The sequence below is a fragment of the Thunnus albacares genome, chromosome 3, assembly GCF_914725855.1.
Source record: "Thunnus albacares chromosome 3, fThuAlb1.1, whole genome shotgun sequence".
NCBI lineage: Eukaryota > Metazoa > Chordata > Actinopteri > Scombriformes > Scombridae > Thunnus > Thunnus albacares.
In genome coordinates, this window is record NC_058108.1 from 8,900,843 (window position 1) to 8,921,446 (window position 20,604).

Consider the following 20,604-nt stretch of genomic DNA (forward strand, 5'->3'; position numbering starts at 1 on the left):
TGTTTGTAATTTTCATTTGATGTTTTTTCTGCTTTGATTGGAAGACAATAAATACTCATGTAAAAGTCATTGCCTACTGAGGCATTGGCCATGTAATACCTAAAGAGGGCAGTGTTGTGTTAATTGTAAGACCACTATCCATTCTGGTGGCTGTATTTTAGCATTTTCTTTGTTGTCACTGGCTTATTTTGGCATTCATATTGTGTTTTTTACATCCATTTTTACAGTGTAATATGCAGGGGACAGTAATTCATTTATTTTTGCTTTTCTTTTATTTTTGTTCATCTACATTTCAAAGAGAATATATACAATATGAATAACTTATGTTTGTGATACACAAATTACATGTAATGGCACAAGAACAGGCCTCGTGTGTATTTGTTAAAGTGATTATTTGTCATACAATTTTCATATAAATATATAATTAAAATATACTCCTAAAAAAAAGGTGCATAAATAGGTGAACCTGCACTTTCACATACAGTAGACCTGCTTTAAGTTTTTTGTTCTTTTGCAGGAATCCTTTTAATTTTGCACTTTTTATGAACACAAATCACATCCTGATAAGACTCATTTAGGTCAGCTGCATAAAAAGCTATTTTCTTGCTCTTTTCAACTCTGGTTATGATAAAGTCAGATGAGTTTGTTCAGTATCCATCATCATACTCATTCTGGGCCTGCTGCCGCGCCAACATGGCCTGTATGAGAGCGCTGGAACCTGAGGGAGCTGGATTTTGTGGGGCAGCAGGGACTTGCTGAATCCTTTCCTCTTCCTCTGCTCTCTGCCTGGCTTGCATGACTTGCATCATAGCACTAGACACTGAAGATGGTTGATCATCTACATTATATGCTGCATCCTCCTCTGCTCTTTGTCTGGCTTGCATGGCCTGTGTTACAGCGCTGGATCTATTGACAGGGTTTTCAGAAAAATCTTCTGTACTGTAGTACTCATCCCTCACATGATCCTCAGCCCTCTGCCTCGCTTGCATGGCCTGTGCGAGGGCGCTGGAGGATGTCTGGTATTTATCAGGCATCTGGTATAAATCTCCATCCTGTGTATCAGCTCTCTGACGTGCCAACATGGCCTGCATCAGAGCACTGGAGGTGGAGATGTCTGAGGGAACGGGCACTCCGCCAGCGCTGTGCCTCTCCTCTTCCTCTTCAAGCCGCTGGCGAGCAAGTAAAGTCTGAACCATGGCGTTTGAGGTGGACTGACCCCCAGATGAGTGGTCATCTGAACGCCGTTTAGTGTGCTGAGAACAAAAGAAAAATTGCTTGAGGGTTGATAACGAATCTCAGGAGGAAAGGTTAGCATGGAAGAATTTTCAAAACAAACCTTTTTTTGATTCTTTGGTTTGGGTTTTTTATTAGGGTTAGTTTTCTGGAGGTTCTGCAGCTTGTCTAACAAGAAGGACTTGTCTTTCCCCTCCTGGTTAGAAAAACAGAAGGAGACAAAGAAGGAAATAAAAAACAAGTATTACTAATAAAACAATTGCAACTGAGTTCAAACAGGCATACCAATTCCCAAAGGAAAAGAAGATGAGAGCAAGAGCAGTTTTTTCAACCACACTCACATTAACAATCTGTTGTCTCAGAAGACCAATAAGCTCTTTGCGGCCCTGAGTGACTTGCCAGAAGATGTATATGAAGACTCTGAGAAAGAAAACATGACAGTCAACAGAGGAACAGGTAAAAGGAAGGCAGACTTTCATATTGTTACTGAAAAAACAATTTGCATAACAACAGAAAGACAGACATGCATGGGGGCAGTGTTCCAGTCTCCATCACCTCGATGTTTTAATAATCAAGTCAATGTCAATAAAATCCTTGCAACATTGTGGCTGCTTGGTGTTATCCTGTTTTTATGCTGCTGCATTGAACACCATGGTTACTCTGCTTGATTCATTCACTCATGTGATTCACAGACTGCTTCATGATCTAACAAAGCTTTTTTTAAAATCAGTCACCTGGAGGGTTTACTGCTTCGGATATAACACGAGGCTATCACAGTGTTATATACACAACACAACTAACTGTCCATTTTGTTGATTGAGAGTTCCCACCACACAAATGAACACCTTCAATTATAATCAATTATATTATATTGTATATTTTTACAATTGTACATTTAGATTCAAATTAGACTTAGTTGTTGCTCTGCAAATGCAAAACACATAAAGGTCTTCTGCTTGTGATCTGCTTGTGTGAAAAAAATGATTCACAACTGGATTTAAACACATAATATCACACACACACAACATACATACACCTTGCACTTAGACCATGCACTTACAGTATGACGAGCGTGACAAGGAAGTAGAAGATTTCACTTCTGATGACATTTTGGTAGATCCAGACCACCCACTGAGAACCAGGGATCTCTTCCAGATCGTCTATCCAGACTCCAACTACACTGAAGGTACTGTTGAGTCCCCGAAAAGGACCACACCGCTTGGAGGGAGTCAGGCTTCAGAGCAGGACAGGGTGGAGAAAACAAGATTGAGGTTTGCTTTGGTAACAAGCCTAACATTACAGACAGAATTTGTTCATTAATTGAGAATCTAGACTGTGTTTCAGTGTGGGATTGTTGGGTTTTTGTGACAATTTTGTTAAAAAATGAATGATTTTTTTTTTTTTTTAAACTCCAAGCTGTTAATGTGAGATAAAGGTTTTTATAATGGTCAAAATAGACCATGTCCACATACCTCCAGGCAGTGTATGCAACCATGGACAGGGCTCCCACAAAGAAAGGGAAGAAGAGGAGGGCGATGAAGATGGTTTGCATTTGAGCTGCCCTGCCTGACCGCCGCGGAGGCTGGCAATTCTGGGTCAGGCTGACCTGGGAAGGTGCACAGACACATATAACACAAACACTATTTTTTATTCATCAATCTCATATTAAACCACAAGCTCATTACATCCTAAACATCACATCCATTTCACTCCACATTAGAAAACATGACGATCTCATCAGAGCTTTGAACAGCATTGCTTCAAAGGTCATTCAGCATGTTCATAAAACATTCAGCAACACCAGATCCAGCCTGGGTCAAATTACCAATCATACTGAAGTCATTTACTTCTGGGATTGATCTTGCCTAACAATGCAACCACTAGTTTTATTCCACAAATCCCAAACCCTGCCTGACTTTTCCATTGCTCAAAATAAAGCAAACGGTCAATGTGATGAAGGGATTTTAATTAATTATTGACCCAGCTGCACAAATACAGTAACATGAGCCTAAAGAGTATATAGAGCAGCTCAGGTAACGATACCATTGTATCTGCCTATGGCCGTGTATCACCATGGTAGGTCAGTTTACAGTCACCAGGACCTCCAAACCTTGTGAACATAATATTTACCTTTTTCAGGTAAAACACAATGAAAAACTTGAGAATCTGGATAGCAGGTAGAAGAGGAGAGAAGTAGATTCCAATCCTATGGAGAGAAAATAGAGGATACAAGAATTTTTAATAGGAAATTAGCGCTGACATCGGGATAGAAAATATAAGTCCTGAGCCATTAATGTGTCAAATTATTGTTCTTACCAGGCCAGAGTCTGTGCATAGATGAGTTCAAGGACATTTCTGGCGACGTCAAACTCTGGAACCCCCAGACGTGATAGAAATCTGGTCCCAATCACACTGTAATACATCAATGATGAATATGATTTACATCCGTAGCTAATTTTCCACATTTTTATATTTACAAAGAAGAAAATAATTTCATAAACTGGAACCATGTCACTCACTTGCTGAGAAACTCTCCAAAGAAGGATCCCAACATCAGAAACAAGAAGTCAACAAAAACCAGACGGTACAAAGCCTGTCCTACAATGGACTCCCAACACTGTACGAAACAAATTAGATGAGTGAACAAAGGCTTATATAGTGAAACTGATACTGGTGTATTTGAAAATGGCGATAAACAGTTAATTCCTGTCACACATACCGAAAACTTCTTAGCAACCACATTCATCCAGTAATAACACAAGACACCCAGAATGGCCATCTTGAGTATCACATTTCTGTAAGTGGGAAAAGATAAAAACACATTTCAATCATGCTGTTAGTTTGAGATTTTGGGAAATTTGCTCTCTCATCGAGTTAAATGAGAAGATTTATACCACTCTCATATCTGTCCATTCAATATGAAGCTGGAGGCCGGAGCATAAAGGCTTAGCATAAAGACTAGAAACAGGGGAAAACAGCTGGCCTAGCTAGGAAACAAAAAACCCCAGACCAGGTGCAGTGACTTCCTGGAGTCTCCACTGATTACCTGGCAAACTCATGGAGATGACAGGACTCAAGGAAGCCACTGCACCTGACCAAGAAAAAGCCCTGCACCTAACCCTGTGTAAAAGAATCACAAATTGTTGTTTTGATGCTTCAAGTGTGTGTACCGATTAAACGATATAACATGTTCAAATTGGAGTTGCTTGTAGGTTGAATTTGGTTACCTTTGGACAGAGCCAGGCAAGCTGTTTCCCTCTGTTTCCAGTCTTTGTGCTAAGCTAAGCTAATCGGCCATTGGCTCCATTGAACGGATAGATAAGACAGAGATTTTCTCATCTAACTCTCCTCAAGAAAGCCCTTTAACTCATGCACTGTATGCTCCCTCCTTGATAAAAAACTAAAACCGCTGCTATCTAACCTGAGTACCAGAGCGTAGATCTGTCTGCGCTGGCTGGAGTAGTGCTCAAACTTGTTGAAGAGGGAGTAGAAGAGCGGGACAACCAGGTTAATCAGAGACACCACAAAGGGAACCAGGAGAGTCTCTGCCTCCTGAAGCAGAGACCAGTTGGCAGCATCCTTTGTCTGCTGTAAAGATAACAGATTGAGGTCACAACAAGATAGAGCTCAACGACTAACAATATGTGCAATGAAATGAATCAAGTTCTGTGCTGTCAGTAAATGACTTGACACATTACTGTCAGTAGGTTGTAAACTTATGGAGCATGACTTTAAAGACCCAATCCATTACATGCCATAAAGCATTATCATACTGTATATGTATCTCTATTCCTAAAAGGATATGCAGCTGTGCAAGTAAGGGGAATTTTTCTCCTTTAGTTCTTAAAGGAACAAGAGTTGCATTTTCCAGATGGAGAAGAAACCTTTATAGGGATGTGGGCTACCCACTTTTCCTGCCCTCTGTAGTCTCTATCCATCAAAAAAAAAAACAATCACTCCAACATTTTGCTATGAGTCTCATTATTTCATCTTAATTTGAATTTGTGTACCTGCTGTTCATATTGGCAGAGGTAGTAGATGCTGGCTCCACAACCAAGAGCCAGGCCGGTGGAGAGGAGCCACGAGCCCAGATAAATCCCAAAGTGCTTCAGCTTTTCAGAGAGGGTTAGTAACTCCCCCTGGGCCTTCTCTGACAAAGACTCCTGGAAAGATGGTAAGAGGACAAACGTGGCAATGAAAAATAATGAGACGTGTGATGTGTCCTAAAAAAGGAATTAACTTCTGAAAGCTTATTGTGATGATATCCTCCCAAGATTTCTAAAATGTAACTATACACGCCATCCTTTAGAAATGTTGTGACTATACAGTGTTGTAGGGAGAATAAGAACTCTTCCTCTTTTTATGGTGGCAAAAACAGACTTCTCTTTCCTGACTTCCTGTCTTGATTGAGTGGGTTTTAAACATTGTGTTGTTTGAGCTTTTACCTTTAGTTGGACACGGAGATTGTTCTTGCGCTGTCTCACTGCTCTCTCATTGGTTATACTGAAATCCCAGCTGCACAAAAGCTGCCACGCACTGTTTGAGGATTGATCCGCAAGCACATAGTTTTTCCTGAATGATCTTGCCATGCTGCATGAGGATAGAGATGGTTGGGTAAATTCAGACGAATGTACAATAAATGTAGGATGTATTCATGTAGAATAACCCCCAAATATTGATCTATATTAAATGTAATCAGAGCAATTCCACAAGTTATCCAGAGGACTAACCTGAAGATAAGTGCAATTCCACACAGCACCATGTAGACTGCAATGGTGAAGAAATAGCCCAGCTGCATGTTATACTCCACCAGGCCCGCAAGGGTTTCATTGCTGTAGCCACCGTAGTACATGACAGTGTAGCTGAAGTAACCCTGGAAAAACCAAAACACATTTACTATGCAGTGACAAAGATTTGATTATGCTGCTCTCATCAACTCGGTGCAGAGAGGAGTTCAAGTTCAATAAAATATTAAATGAACCTATATTAATCCATATTGATATTTTTGGCCACATAATCGGCAGAATACCAAGCTATAAGAGTGTTTATCAGAGCTTTTTTGCTTAAAAGAGTTGCGACCTGCGCCTTGAAGTGACACTAATGAGAGCGGTGAGAGCCAAAAACAATGAAGTTGCGGGCCGTTAAACCAAAACAATGAGTTGAAAGAGGCTAAAATGCTATGTAGAGCTGAGGGGAACTGCAGAGACGGGTGATAACTATTTGTGGGTGCGTCTCTAAGAGCGACTCTTTCATGTCAAGTATGTGGTTTGAAATGAGCTTGCACTTACAGCTCCAGTCAGTATCTCCAGTCCTGTGAAGCTCACATTTGGAGGAATGTTGGGTGAGGGGTTGTAAACAAGGACCGGGATGGTGATAAAGCCAAAGTTGACCAGGAAGGAGAAAATGTTGAACATGAGCAACCACTTGAGGAACAGAAAATAAGAGAGGACACTGGTGCCAAACTTGCCACCAATCTCTTTCATGACGCCTTGCCACAGCTCCAGGGCCTGTCTAGCTGAACTTATGCTGTAACCGCATCTGCGGAGAGACTGAGAGTACAGGAGTACACGTACTGTCAGTATTACACAACCACAAGTTATGAATCAGATGGCTAAACTCAAAATGAGGTCTTTTATAATTGATGAGAGACTCACCAGTGACAGATTCTCAGAGCAATCAGCAAAACATGTGAACCGGCGAGACTGCTTGGAAGACTTAAATGCCAGCACTTGGCTCCTGCAAAGGTAATTTAAAACATAATTTGGTGTGATAATGACATTTGCCCTAAAAGTGCATACAGTAATCTCCTGATGAATTACAAGATCTGCCACAATGACTGAACACTGCAGTCTGCAGAAAAACCTTTGTACTTGTTTTCAGTTTAATAGTTTCCTGTGTAATGTACCTTGAAACAGGAGCAGAGCAGTGTGTATATGTGTGTATATTTGCTCACATATATGTGACTCCTCCACCAGTGTTCTATATTGCAACACCACAAAGCCCCACTTTAAATACCTCCACGTCTTTGTAAACATAATCTTTATTTTATGGTTCATAGCAAGGTGTAATGGTTAACTAAGTGATCTACAAGGACACTAACAAGGAGGCTTATCACCTTTAACCACGTCAGTCACAACCCACCTGATATGTTTCTTCTCTTCAAAGCTCATCGGAAGGTCCCGAATGGCCCGGATTCGGTCTCGTGTCGACAAGGCAACAAGTTCTTTGACCAGGTTCTGTTCCTCTGTCACACAAGAGATGACAAGACAAGACAGTCACTGTCTGTTATCTTTACAACGGCGACCATCCAGAATGCATATCAGGTGTCACACTTCACATTGCACACATCCACAGGAATAAGCTGACACACATCACGGGCCTTTACCATTTTCCATTTCGTTCCTGATGGCATCCTCTGTGAAAGCTAAATAGCCAGGATCAGCCGTAGGAAACATGCTCATCCTTCTCATTGCAATCCCCCTCCACCTCATTGTCATGTTTCCTGGGTGAAAACACAAGAGGAGAAGGAAGTATTATGGTGTTCGGAAAAGATAATCAGGGATTTTACTATGAGCTTGATGTTAAAAAGTAAACTCAATGAGCAGATGGGAAAGACAGTGACAGTCAACAAAAGAATTGGTTGACAGTTTTTAAATGCAACACTTGAATTTAATAGAGATGGTATTTTTATATTTTCCTATTCAAAAACTGCACCTAACTTTAGATGTGTATATTTCTTACTGTAGATACACATTGATTGAAAGTAGAGTTGATAGCAGTGAAATGTACAGTATGAGCTCATGTGGGTGCTACTCTACCAGTAACATTATCCTACTTCATATTAAAACTATGATACTACGGCTGTTGGTGCTGCAGTTCATCACATTGTCAGAGACTACGGTGCCGACTGCAACACTAGTATGACTACTGTTATTCACAGGTATGGTAATGCTTAATAATATAGCAAGCAAATTACAGTGTAATTAAATTGTGTTATCACAGCCTCTGTAAGGCTCTGTGATAGGTACAGCAATGTTTTGAACTAAACATCATCATGCTAACATGCTCACAATGACAATGCCAACATATTTACCATGTTCACCATCTTAGTTTAGCATGTTGACATGCTACCATTTGATAATTAACATTAAACACAAATTAAAACTGTGGGTGATGAGAATGTCATTGGTTTTACTGTTGCTATTTGGTCATAAATCAAATTGTGACGATTTCAAATGTTGCTGCTTTATGGAAAGTGATAGGATCACCAAAAGTTATATCAGTTCATTCTGGGGGATATATGAATCCCTGAACTGAATTTCATCACAATCCACACAATAGTTGTTTAGACATTATACTCAAAAGCACAAATGTCAACCTCATTGCAGTGCTAGAGGAAATCCCAGGGGATCACCAAACTCACAAAGATTCATCCTCTGGGCACCATTTATGCCAATTAGTCTAGTAGATAGTAAGATATTTTACATCATAAGTGAAAACTTTGACCTGCTGATGGCGCTAGAGGAAAAGGGGATCACCAAGGTCATAAGGAAACATCCTCTGGGGACCATGAATATTTGTACCAAATTTCATTTGCTATCCATTGACTAGTTTTTGTAATATTTCAGCCAGGACCAAAGCAGTGGGCCGACCAACAGACCAACAATGCCTGACAACAACAAATGTCCACTTAGATTTCTTGTGTGTGCACAACCCTTGATTATGTCCTTCAGATTAAGATAACATTTTCCCCAAGAATCCCCTTCCCTCTGTTTCATTTTCTTTGCCAACTTCCTTCATTTTCTTTCTATTTGTTGTTGAGTGCAGCCTCCATTAATAATTACCCAGTTTTCTAAGTTGATTTATAAGCAAAGTCGAGAGGTCAACATGACACATTTATCTCTAATTATTGTCTTGTAATGCACTTTACAGCTTTGTGTGTGTTTAGTGATACCATGGCAACAGCATGAGAGTGCACAGAAACTTTGAAAAGACTGTGAAAAGAAAATATTATCAATGGAGAAAACATAGTTTAACCATTACCTGAAGATGCAGAAGGAAGTCGAGTAGACAGCGTTCTATCATAGTGAGAGTCAGGGTTGATCTGGAACACACTGTGATCTAGATTTTTTAAAAAGTGAGGAAGAGATTGTGTAGATGTTAACAGTCTAAGTATCAGTAGCAGTGTCACTTAGCAACACAGAGAGGCACAAAAAAGCTGTGGTGTCAGTGGTCAAAACAAAATAATGGTGGGTTTTTTTTCCACATACAATGTAGCTTTTACTTCAAAATGTATACTAAGACTCAACAGAGACATTAAATCTAGTCTTGTCACATGGAAATGGTCCACTCACTGTGGTCATGTTGCAATGAAGGACTCCCCGGGCGTGTTGAGAGGAGGCCCATGGGGATGCTTTCTCTCCCCCTCCAGCTCTCCTCCTGCCAGCCCCCCCAGGGTACTCTCCCTACAGCATCACCACTGCTGCCCTGACCTGTTGATGAGTGATATGTCTCTGCTCTCTCACCCCGCCAGGCTGGATCTTCCCTGGCATAGGGGTTAGTGTGATGGGTTTTGCTGGAAGACCTAGAGAATGAATTCATAAATATAAAGATGAAAGATAAACTGCTTATCTTTGAGGTCATTTGAGGACTGTGGTTATCAACCCAAAACAGGAGCTGGAATTTCATGTTATGATTATAATGCGATTATTATCTGTAATGAAACCGCTGCCATAGATGTGACTGCAATTGGGGTGATGTTTTTCTCATGTGAATATGTAATGCTCTACAAAAGAAGCAAGGCTTATGTTGGTGAGTAAACTTCAGAGACAAATGGCACTTCAGACTTGGCAAGTCTGCTTTTTCCAGAAACTTTTAGAAACTTCCAGTTTGACCTCTTTCCAAAGTCCTGAGATCTTAAAAGTTTTTACCACAAAATGTTCCTTGAGCACATCCTGTTTGTTCTTTTACAGTACATTACATGCCCTCTGATTAAAAGTACAAACAGTCTGTTCTTACCCACAGCGCTCCCTCAAACACATTATTTGATAAATGGTAAAACAGTTTTTTCTGGATAAATAATGCAGTGATGCACTTTCTAAGACAAAAACACATTTTTTTGTTATTATATTACCACAAACCTTCTATCAATTTCCAGAGTCTCGCTGTCATGGTAGGCGGGGTTGAAAAATCCTCCGTTGCTGTAACTTGACATGAGATCCTTCAAATTGATCCTTGTGCTCTTCTTTGGAGACGACAGTGATCCTTCAGCTCACTCTGTCGCAGTCCTTCTAAAATATATCGATGTGTGTTTAAGTCCAGTTACAGCAACACACTTTAAAAAAAACTCACTCTACTGAATGAACAAAAACACAGATGACTATAGTAATGTGTTTTAAGTTATCACAAGTGAGATAAGAGGGTTTGCCCTCATTTCATATTGGTTTCAGTTGCCAGCTAAGTCAAATTTAATATAACTCAAACAAGAAGCATCGCATGTTGAGGCCAAGTAGCATGCTGTGTTCAGAGTGACATTGTCAGAGTGAAGCATGTGTAATTTAATCTGTTGGTCCCATCCTCATCTATTCATCATTAATTCATACAGTAGGTTTGGTTTCTACCACATGTAGTATCATAGCTTTATGTTTCCCACACAGAGCCATTAAAGGATAGCAGGATAGGAAAATCTGATTAACAATTAACAGAGAATGACAGACTGACTAATCAGCCATGAAAGTTAGAAAGAGTAACTTCATAGACTGTGACTACAAGTAGTGTTTGAGTGAGTATAGGCTGTCATAGAAATGCCAAACTGTGCAGATAATTAAAAATCTTGTAACACTATATTCCCCTCTATTATCAAGCCCTGCTTACCTGGTAATTGTGTTGTGAAAAGAACATGTAAGTCCTGATAAAATTTTGAAGAATGACTGAGTCTTTCTAGCAGTCTGTTCAGAGCAAGCCTGGGGAGTATCCCGGGAAGAAGCACCGTCAACGAGATAAAAATAAGGACTGTCTGGCTACCAGGAAGTGTGTGAAAGCCATAAAGGTAAAAGTCCACTGCTTGTGAAGAGGCCACGCAAATTTCATGTGAACGCTTTGTATTATGACAACAATAAGGAAACCCAAAGGCTAAAATTCAATTTGCATCCTTATTAGGATATCAGGTGGGTGTCCAAGAGTCTATGCTGTGTCTAGGTTGACCTGTGGTGCTGCTTATTGACTGAACTTATCTACTGATTGATAAACAAATCAATAATGAATAAATACATAATTTTACACAACAGCAATAAAAAGAAGTGTTCTCACAAATTGGGCATTATTCCAAAACTCAGTAAATAAAGGAAAATTCTCTTGGTCAAGGTCTAACACAGGATAGATGTGCATACATCACTACATGTTAAACACTTCAACCAGGAATTTCATTGTTTTGCACTGTGATTCTTCAGAAATCATGGTCCAACTTGACTGTAAACCAGCAACTGGTAAACTTTGTCGATTCAATTCAGATAATGAATACTGCCTTTAAACAACTTCATTTTATTGGATATATTCTGCATCGTTACTCACTGTCTTGAGTTGCGATGCTTCTTCTCATTTCTTTTGCTCATCTTTTTTTGCCTTAGGGGGGCAGTCTAATGCTTTTACATGACATTCAGCTCACTCATCGTAGTACTCTGACTGTGAAAGCATCTGCATAAGCACATTCTTTGTGGCCATGGAGGCAGCTTTCTAAAGTTCGCTTGAGATTTCATAGTTATAACAGAAAGCATACATTACAAACTGGGAGTTTGAGATAGCAGGGACATATGGGAAATGCAGTATGTAGTGTTTTTGTGTGTGAGGTGTGACCCATATAGGGACCAAAAGTCAGGATATCTCAAATTCTGCTGTATTTTTTGACAAGAGCAATGCTATATCACTGGAATACCCTTTAATTAACTGCCTCTGAAAATCTCTCATTGGAAGAGGTATTTAAAGTACAAGTAAAAGTAGCCATACTTAAATGTAAAAATACTCCATCACAAGTAAAAGTCCTGTATGAAAAATCCTACTTAAGTAAAAGTTCAGAAGTATTATTAGCTAAATTTACTTTAAATATTGAAAGTAAAGGTACTTGTTTTGCAGAAAATTGTACCCTGTGACTGATATATTAAGTAAAATTAATAAAGTACATTATTAATACTGAAGCATCAGTGTGTAATCTGCATGTTACTATTGTAACCGGACGTGGAGCTAGTTTCACCTACTTTATATACAGTTTTGTTAACTAACCAACTGTTTTTATTGGGAAAGTCAATTGCAATTCAATTTTATGTCAAGCAATGATTAAATTAAGTGTCCTTGTATAAGATAGGGAAGTACTTAATACTTGACTTAATATTTACAAATAACAGGAAAGTTATAAATTAATTAAAAATTAATAAATAAAAAAAGTTAACAAAATTAGTAAAACTCCAATGACTGCCAGGCCAGTGTATTAAACACAGTATAACAACTACATACGATACATACACTACTGCAATCACTTCATTTGTTTTCACAACTATATAGGCGAGTGATTAAATCTTGACATGTAAAAGCAGTAATATAAAAGACAAAGGATATGACAGAATCAGAAACTATGCATTGAAGCTGATCCTGGATTCAGGAAGTGGTTTCTGGGAAAGGCTTGCGGGCTTCCTGACAACTGGAGCGTCAAGTCCCAGTAAACGAGGAAAACTGCTAGGTTAACAATTAGCTAACGTATAAATCCAACAATATTTATTTTATCAGAAAAGGGAACGATGGAAGCCGACTCAGGTAAACCTGAAGTTAACGCAATATGTGTGTCTTTAGCTGTCTGTAAGTTAACGTCATTAACAAAAACTTACTTCAACATCAGCGAAACACCAGCTAGTCATGCTAACCTCGAACTTCACTCTAATAAACGCTGACAACAGGCTAACAACTTTGTCCTTCTAGTTAATGATTCAATAAATGGTGTGAGTGGCACATGTTACATTGAATATATAGGCTTGGTCTGGTTTTATATGAGTCTTTCTCTCGAGTCGAAACTCCGCTGTTGATATGTTTGTTTGCTGAGTCTGCGTCTTCAGCCATTGTGGTTCAACTAGACAGACAAAATAATTTGTCAGTGTTTGTTGCTCACATTCGAAAACAACACGTTAACTGAAAGCCAGAAGAAACAATATATTTTACTGTATGTTTTCATTGTTTAAGTATAACACTGCAGCTCTGATGTGATGCTGTCCGGCAAACTAATAATTTATCCAAAACATTTTTGGAAAACTGGAAAATCTGAATAATGATGTGAAATTAAACGTCCTAAATGTATATGGCTGCATGCTGTGTGTAATTGTAAACTCACTGTCTTGTTTTTCTTCTTACAATAATTATCATCCACAGACTGATATAATCTAGTTAGTTGCCATATTGCCCAGCGTGCATTACATTGAATAACATTAATATCATCTGTTTCACTCAAGATATTAAGAAGTGGATGAATTCTCAGAATATTATAGAATAAAATACAGAATTCAAGGCAACAAAATACCTCTTTAACAACGCCTCTTTCTTATATTTGTCTGTAGTCATAACTGTGTATTTATGGGAAAGTCAATTTCAATCCAGTTTTATGACAAGCAAATGTATAAGATGATGATTTGTATAAGAAATGGAAGTACTTAATATTTAACTTAATATTTACAAATGAATGGGGAAGTTGTAGATAAGCATATCTTGCTTCAGACCGGTGTATTAAATACAGTATAACACCTATATACTGCGATATAGCTGTTAGCAGAATTATAATGCCTCAAAGTTTGTTTTGCAGTTGTTTTGCATTTTCATTCTTAAATTCTCTGTATCAGCAGCTTCCACAGAAAAGCTCAATAAATATTGTATTACATTCATTCATCTACTACAGTTTGGTGGTGGAAGATTAATATATTTTACTCTCAGTTAACCTTATTGCAACTTTTGGCAGTTAAAATCAGGATTGTGATATCACCATATCATATGAATGGTCACCATATCATTATCTCTGTATAGCTTAACCTCATTTTTCCATCTTTTCCAAGTGTTCTACACTGATCGTAGTGGAAGAGTCACCAGTAACCTACTGCTGGACCAGCTTCCCAGTTACCAGTCCCTGCTGTACCGCAGGAAGTCATCGACTGGCGCTACCAAGCGAAGGAGCAGCTCCAGAGCGCGACTCAGCTCCTCTGGTAGTGGGAAATGGGCTGTGAACACAGTCAACAGAAATGAGGAGAAACAGAAGAACCAGACAGAGCAGAGACCCATCAGAGAACTAGCCAAGACCATGGCTGAGAAACGCAGAGACAAGTAGGAATGACATTATAGTATCCTCAGCATCGTCTTTAAATAAGATAATTAAACTAAAGTGTACACTGTGATTACATATTCCCTGGCTATTTTTAAAAGGTGCATTTAACGAGTTTAGTAAGCTATTTATTAAGCTATTTATAATAAACTATTTATATGACTAGAACGCAACGCCTTGAAGATGATCGAGAGCTCAGCAGCTGGCGACAGTGGAGGCAAAGCACCCGCAGGTATCTGAGGAGGCTGAGAGATGATGCCCGAGAATGGCTGAGCTCCCTGCAGCTCTGGAGAGGACACATCCACCTGATAGAGGGTGAGAGAGGGATAATGAGATAGTCTTGACAGTCAGAAAACTGTATCCTTAGCCTCAGAGACATTCATTGATTTCTTTTCAGGATGGCCAAAATGAGCAAACATACTTCTGCTCTAACAGAAAATGTACCAATTCTGATTTTGTTGTCTTTGTCTCGCATGTGACAGGGATGTTCGGCACGGGGATCCTGTCTTACTTTTCGTTCCTGCGCTTCCTGGTCATGCTCAACTTGATCATCTTCGTGATTATGTTCAGCTTTGTCATGTTGCCCATCGTCATTGCCCCCCACGTCGCAGGGAATATTACCTACAACCAGAATGATGGTCAGAGGAAGCTTGTTTGTTTTAGAGCACATCTAGCATTCAGCCAAAAGATATGCTAAACATCCATAATTAAGCTTATATCTTACTGTGCTTGACCACAGGTAGCGTGTGCAGCGTGTATCCAAGCAGCGCTCGCCGAGGTCTTGTCATCTTCCACGAGCACATCACCGACCTGCTCTCCGGCGGAGTAAGTCCTTGCACTTTATCTTTAAAGGTCTCTGGAGAAACAAACTGCCATGATGGTTTTCTTACTCATCTTTTGTGCTTTATCCGCAGGGCTTCCTAGAACAGACCTATCTTTTCTATGGCTACTATAAAGTGGACAAAATCCACTTTCCAATGACCACCTATAATTTACCACTGGCCTACCTGCTGGCCACTGTCGCGTACCTCTTTCTAAGTCTTGTCTGGATTGTCAAAAGGTACAGCAAAGGCAAAATCATGAGGGATTCAATTTATTTGAAGGATCTGTGTTGATAACTTGGCTTTTTTTCCACAAGGTCTGCCACAGGATTCAAACGCAACCTGGTTCAGGATGAGGACCGCTTCCAGAGTTTTTGCAACAAGATCTTTGCTGGCTGGGACTTCTGCATCACCAATGAGAACGCTGTAAAGCTGAAGAGAAGCAGTCTGCTCTATGAGCTTAAGGTTAGTTGATCTTTCTGTTAAACCAGATGTGTTTATATAGCAGGATTTGCCAGGAGTCATAAGGTAAGATAAGGCTATTTTTACATGCTGAGAGAAGTCCAATTTTAATCTGGATCATAAACCTCTTTTCGGGTAGTTTGTATATATCTAAAGATATTTTATGTATCTTCCTCAGGATGTCCTTTCAGTCATTCAGACCGGTGTAGTATTCTTTGTCAAGAAATGAGTTACATGAGTTGTCATGAATGTATAACACTATGCTCCCATTGAACATTTGCCTTCCTCGTTTTAAATGTGCATATTCTTATCTCCCCAGACGGATTTGGAGGAGGAGAGGATCAAGCAGAAAATTGCAGATCGCACCCGCAAAGAGAAGTGTCGGATTTATCTCATCCGCTTCATCCTCAACCTTTTTGTCATTGGTGTTCTGGCTGCTTGCTTCTACAGCATCTATGTAGCCACTATCTTCTCCCAGGAAGCACAGATGGATAAAAAAAAGGTAATGAAATGTTGCTAAATGTGCTTTCTGTTGCAAACATCTGTCTGTCTGTCATTGTCTGTTGTTTATAATGCCCTTCATACACTTTGTGAATCACCTTTGAATTAAAAAAAAAAAAAAAAATTACCTCTGACCTCATCAATTAAAACACAGACTCTAAAAACCCTGCTGCTGTTTTGTTTCTGAAGTTCATAAAGTATTTGATTAAAAGTAAGTTGTGCTGATTCGTTCACATCCTGAAATCTTTATGTTTTGGGGAAAATGTGTATTTAGACAAAGCTGACATCAATAAGTGTCAAAGGAGATTTATTTATGGTGAGGTAATTGCTCTCAATATTGCTTTTGCTGGTTCGCAGGAGAATTTCATCGTGGATCTCATCCATGAGTATCTGCCCTCAATTGTTATCACCTTGGCAAACTTCATCACACCCCTCCTCTTCTCCGTTATCATCAACTTTGAGGACTACTCACCCGCCTTCGAGATCCGCTTCACTCTCATGAGGTAATAACGACTCACACACACTCATGATGTTAAACTTGGAAGAAATTCTCATCAGGAGACAAACCCTATCTGGAAAATAACATGTGTCCAAACAGAGGTTTGTGATGTGCAAAATGATACAAAAAGGAGGATTATAATACATAAAGGGCAAAATTACATTAACAAATATATGTTATTTATACCTCTTAAGTTAAATAGCTTGAATGCCAGTGAGACTAAATGGCTGAATCACTCTCTTTAACACATTTACTCTGTTCATTTTGTTCTTTATTTCTTCCTTCCAGGTGTGTCTTCATGCGGTTGACCAGTATTGGGGTTTTGCTCTTCTCTCTCTGGTCTCAGATCACTGACTGTGAAAAGGAATCCTGTATCTGTGGCTACAACCATGTGCTTTACTCTGTAAGTCATTTTTTTGTGTGTGTGTGGCCTGCTGGTTGCAGTTTGCTCTTTGTAAATGTCTCAAATCTGACGGCTGTTCTCCACAGTGTTGGGAGACCCGTGTTGGTCAGGAAATGTACAAACTCACCATCTTTGATTTCATCATCATTGTCGCAGTCACCATCTTTGTGGAGTTTCCCCGAAAGTAAGTCCTCACCTTCCTACAGTAAAAAAAAAAAAAATGTACAAAACACATTTTACAGGGTTTTTTCAGTCTTGCTTGAGTGCAATGCTTTGATATTTTATTATATGTAATACTTTTTTCCACTCATTATTTTCTTTTCTTGCATTGCTCCTTTTTTCTACTCAGGCTAATAGTGAAGTACTGTGACTGTGGTCTGGCTAAGTGGTGGGGCCAGCAGGAGTTTGCTATTCCTCAGAATGTGCTTGAGATTGTCTACGGTCAGACGATATGCTGGATCGGCACCTTCTACTGCCCGATGCTGCCTGCCATCTGCACCATCAAATACTTCTTCATCTTCTACATCAAAAAGGTGATTTAGTCCTACATGCATTTTCAGAAGTGGAGTTTTCTTGTGCTTGGCTTGTAAAAAAAAAAAAGTCAGCATTCAAGAAAACACAAAATTGTACTGTATGTATGGGGATGTGATGCCAGTGTTTAAAATTGAGTGTGTTTATGTCTGTTTAGACACCTAAATGACAAATTCCCTGGTATAATTCACAGTTTGAATATTTTTGGTAGCCCTTATTGCGGTGTTGATATTTTTGTTACCTTTCCTCTCCTTGTTTTCAAGGTATCATTGATGAATAACTGCCGTCCAGCCACACGTCCATTCAGAGCTTCCAGCTCCAACTTCTTCTTCCTCGGCGTGCTGCTGATAGGCCTGGCTCTGGCATGTGTGCCTGTCACAGTTAGTGTAGCACAGTGAGTAATGTGCTGCTAATGACCACATTATGTGTTAAATTTAGTCTCTCAGGTAATATCATGCCTGCTTCTCTGCAGCTTTGTTAGCTTTACTGAGTGGAAGTAAGAACATCAGAGGTCAATATTTGTCTCATGAATTTACATGTTAGTTAAATATACATGGAGACTGAAAAAAAATCTCAGTCACTCATCTCTTTTTGTACAGAATAAACTGTTCCCAGGCATGTGGACCATTTGTTAATTACACCACCTCCTGGGAGGTGCTGCCAAGGACGGTATCCCAGCTACCCCATGGAGTCCAAACGCTCCTCTTTGCTCTCGCATCAGAGGCTTTTGCTGTTTCCTTCTTTGTCATTACATGGTACGTGTTCCAGTTAGGTATATCAACATGTCTGATCATTGCAGAACTGATGATTTAACTGTTGGTGACAGCTGATGTTTTCTATCTATGGTTGTAATTTAGCATTATTTCTATTTTTCCCCTGCAGTTTGGCCATGTTTTATGTGATCGCATTGGCTGGAGCTCACAAGAGAGTTATTAACCAACTAAGGGAGCAACTTGCCATGGTGGGTCTACTCAAGAATACAACCAGACTTCAGTTAATCTTTTTCAGGGCTACTTGTATTCTGCCTCTTTTCTTCATTTTACATTGAAGATGCTTGGTCATCGTTTTAATTACTATCAAAGATAGTCTGAACTATAATCTACTATCTGTGTGTCATTTTGTTGCTCAGGAGGGCCGTGACAAGCGTTTCCTGATCCAGAAGCTGTGCCAGGCACAGAGGCTCTCAGCTGTCAGATCCCCTGTGTCCAAATCTCAGCCCCGCACCAGCAGAAGCAGCCCCAGCTACCACACCAGCTTCTCCAACAATTTCGATGAAGGAGTGTTCCTGGCACACCCACCTCCAGTCTCCTCCACACATGTGTGAAGCAAGGGCTGAATATTATGGAAAAATAAACAGATGCTACACTGGACAAATGGACTGGACTTAAATGGAACTAAACTGTTTGCATTAATACCTTAAATGTTCTTTTTTTTTATTGTGAAAAGTCTTTGGACTCTATAGACCTGCTGACATTATTGTGTTGCCTTTTCAGTGTTCTTTTGGTGACAATCTTAATATTTTAAAACTGTTAAGAAGCCACAATGATACAGTAATTTTAGACCAAAATAAGCCTTGCTGGTCAGATGTTTTTGTGGCGTTTTCCTCACTGTATGTGCTATCATCTTTTCCTTCTGAGAAGGACTTGCATTACTAAAACCTTTGAGTTTTAAGCACTTTAAATGTATTAACACTAGACTTTTCTTACTTTTACAATGTTCTAGTTTACAGCACAATGCATCCGTTGTGTGAATCCTAACATTTATATCATTAGGAATTGCTCTTAGGTTGCATGATTATGGAAATTAAAAACTAATACACTAAACACTAAACTGAAGCCACCATTACTGTGACTCATTTGTAATTCATTCATGGTTGTTAGTACGATTAATAATGTTAGATTTTGGGAAAATGCTCTTTATTTTATTGTGGTGTTTTTATATATGACTGCGGTGACTGCCTTTATAGGGAAAATAAAATGAATATTAAAATTGGTCACTTGTCTTGTTTTTTTCACATCATGAATGTCAAGTGTTTACTACCTCCAGGCCAGCAGAGGTCGCTGCTCCTGGTTGTCTCTTCTCGGCCGGTGACAGCAGCTCAGCTGGTGCGGAACCGGAGGCAGCGTGCTGTCGCTCGGCTCAACGACAGATCAGATAGTCAGCCAAAATGTTGAGAATTACGATCCGGGCAGACATGCGAGCCCTTTGGGTTTTATTCTGTATTATGTATTCTCAGTTCCTTACTGTATCCTCCGATGACATAGTGGTGGCATGCGGAGGATTTGTGAAATCCGACGTTGAAATCAATTACTCTCTGATCGAGGTGAGAGTGCAAACCTCCCGGCTAGCTTGCTAGCCGCTAGCTAACAGTTAGCCAGTTTATCGCAGTAAGCTAAAGCTTAGGAGGAGACTGGTGATGACAGTTTGAATGAAATTAATACAGCAGCAGGTTGTTTTTAACTTAACATTGGCTCTCTGTTGCTAGAAGACATTTATTCAGTAGTAATTCAAGTAATGTAGTGTTAGTTCGATGTTGACTAAAGCTAAAGCTAGTTTGCTAATTAGGAGGATTTCTGTACGCAGTAACATTTGACTGAAAATCGTATGTTTGCTGTATTATATCAATATATTTGTAATTACACTGACTGCTCATTCCGAAACCTAAAACCTGTCAGCGTTGTTTAGGAAGACGTTAGGTGCTAGCCACTAGTCCTAATCCCTGCTCATTCACAGGCTCCATGGGATTAGCCATTTGGTCAGTTAGTGAAATTAACTAAATCCCTGATAGACTGGTCTGTTTGTTGATGAC

The 20,604-nt window shown here is 39.5% G+C and overlaps 2 protein-coding genes across 3 annotated transcripts in view; one reads left to right on the top strand and one right to left on the bottom strand.

The window, feature by feature from the left end:
* tmc5 (transmembrane channel like 5) lies at window positions 1-14,290 on the bottom strand. 2 transcript variants are annotated; one of them, XM_044346218.1, is made up of 21 exons: window positions 13,107-14,290; window positions 10,374-10,523; window positions 9,588-9,817; window positions 9,277-9,354; window positions 7,619-7,735; window positions 7,375-7,477; window positions 6,888-6,969; window positions 6,522-6,782; window positions 5,964-6,106; window positions 5,679-5,823; window positions 5,244-5,396; window positions 4,655-4,821; window positions 3,953-4,028; window positions 3,753-3,850; window positions 3,550-3,645; window positions 3,364-3,439; window positions 2,706-2,839; window positions 2,294-2,467; window positions 1,575-1,653; window positions 1,337-1,429; window positions 1-1,253 (listed from the first exon to the last, which is right to left on the bottom strand). In XM_044346218.1, exons 2-21 carry the CDS (start codon window positions 10,445-10,447, stop codon window positions 648-650), a joined length of 2,985 nt encoding a protein of 994 aa, XP_044202153.1. In that variant the 5' UTR covers window positions 10,448-10,523; window positions 13,107-14,290; the 3' UTR covers window positions 1-647. The 2 variants fall into 2 exon arrangements, with proteins under 2 accessions (XP_044202153.1, XP_044202152.1); XM_044346217.1 differs by lacking the exon at window positions 13,107-14,290 and adding an exon at window positions 11,107-11,246.
* The window catches only part of nomo (nodal modulator), a 21,784-nt gene continuing 14,066 nt past the window's right edge, over window positions 12,887-20,604 (top strand). Inside the window, 18 exon segments of the mRNA XM_044346220.1 lie at window positions 12,887-13,035; window positions 14,316-14,580; window positions 14,745-14,893; window positions 15,061-15,216; window positions 15,318-15,403; window positions 15,493-15,638; window positions 15,717-15,864; window positions 16,181-16,363; window positions 16,720-16,865; window positions 17,150-17,264; window positions 17,351-17,448; window positions 17,614-17,797; window positions 18,059-18,189; window positions 18,395-18,550; window positions 18,678-18,756; window positions 18,925-19,113; window positions 19,890-19,949; window positions 19,951-20,118. Of these exon segments, the coding sequence (XP_044202155.1) occupies window positions 13,020-13,035; window positions 14,316-14,580; window positions 14,745-14,893; window positions 15,061-15,216; window positions 15,318-15,403; window positions 15,493-15,638; window positions 15,717-15,864; window positions 16,181-16,363; window positions 16,720-16,865; window positions 17,150-17,264; window positions 17,351-17,448; window positions 17,614-17,797; window positions 18,059-18,189; window positions 18,395-18,550; window positions 18,678-18,756; window positions 18,925-19,113; window positions 19,890-19,949; window positions 19,951-20,118 (2,475 nt within the window). The 5' untranslated portion in view covers window positions 12,887-13,019.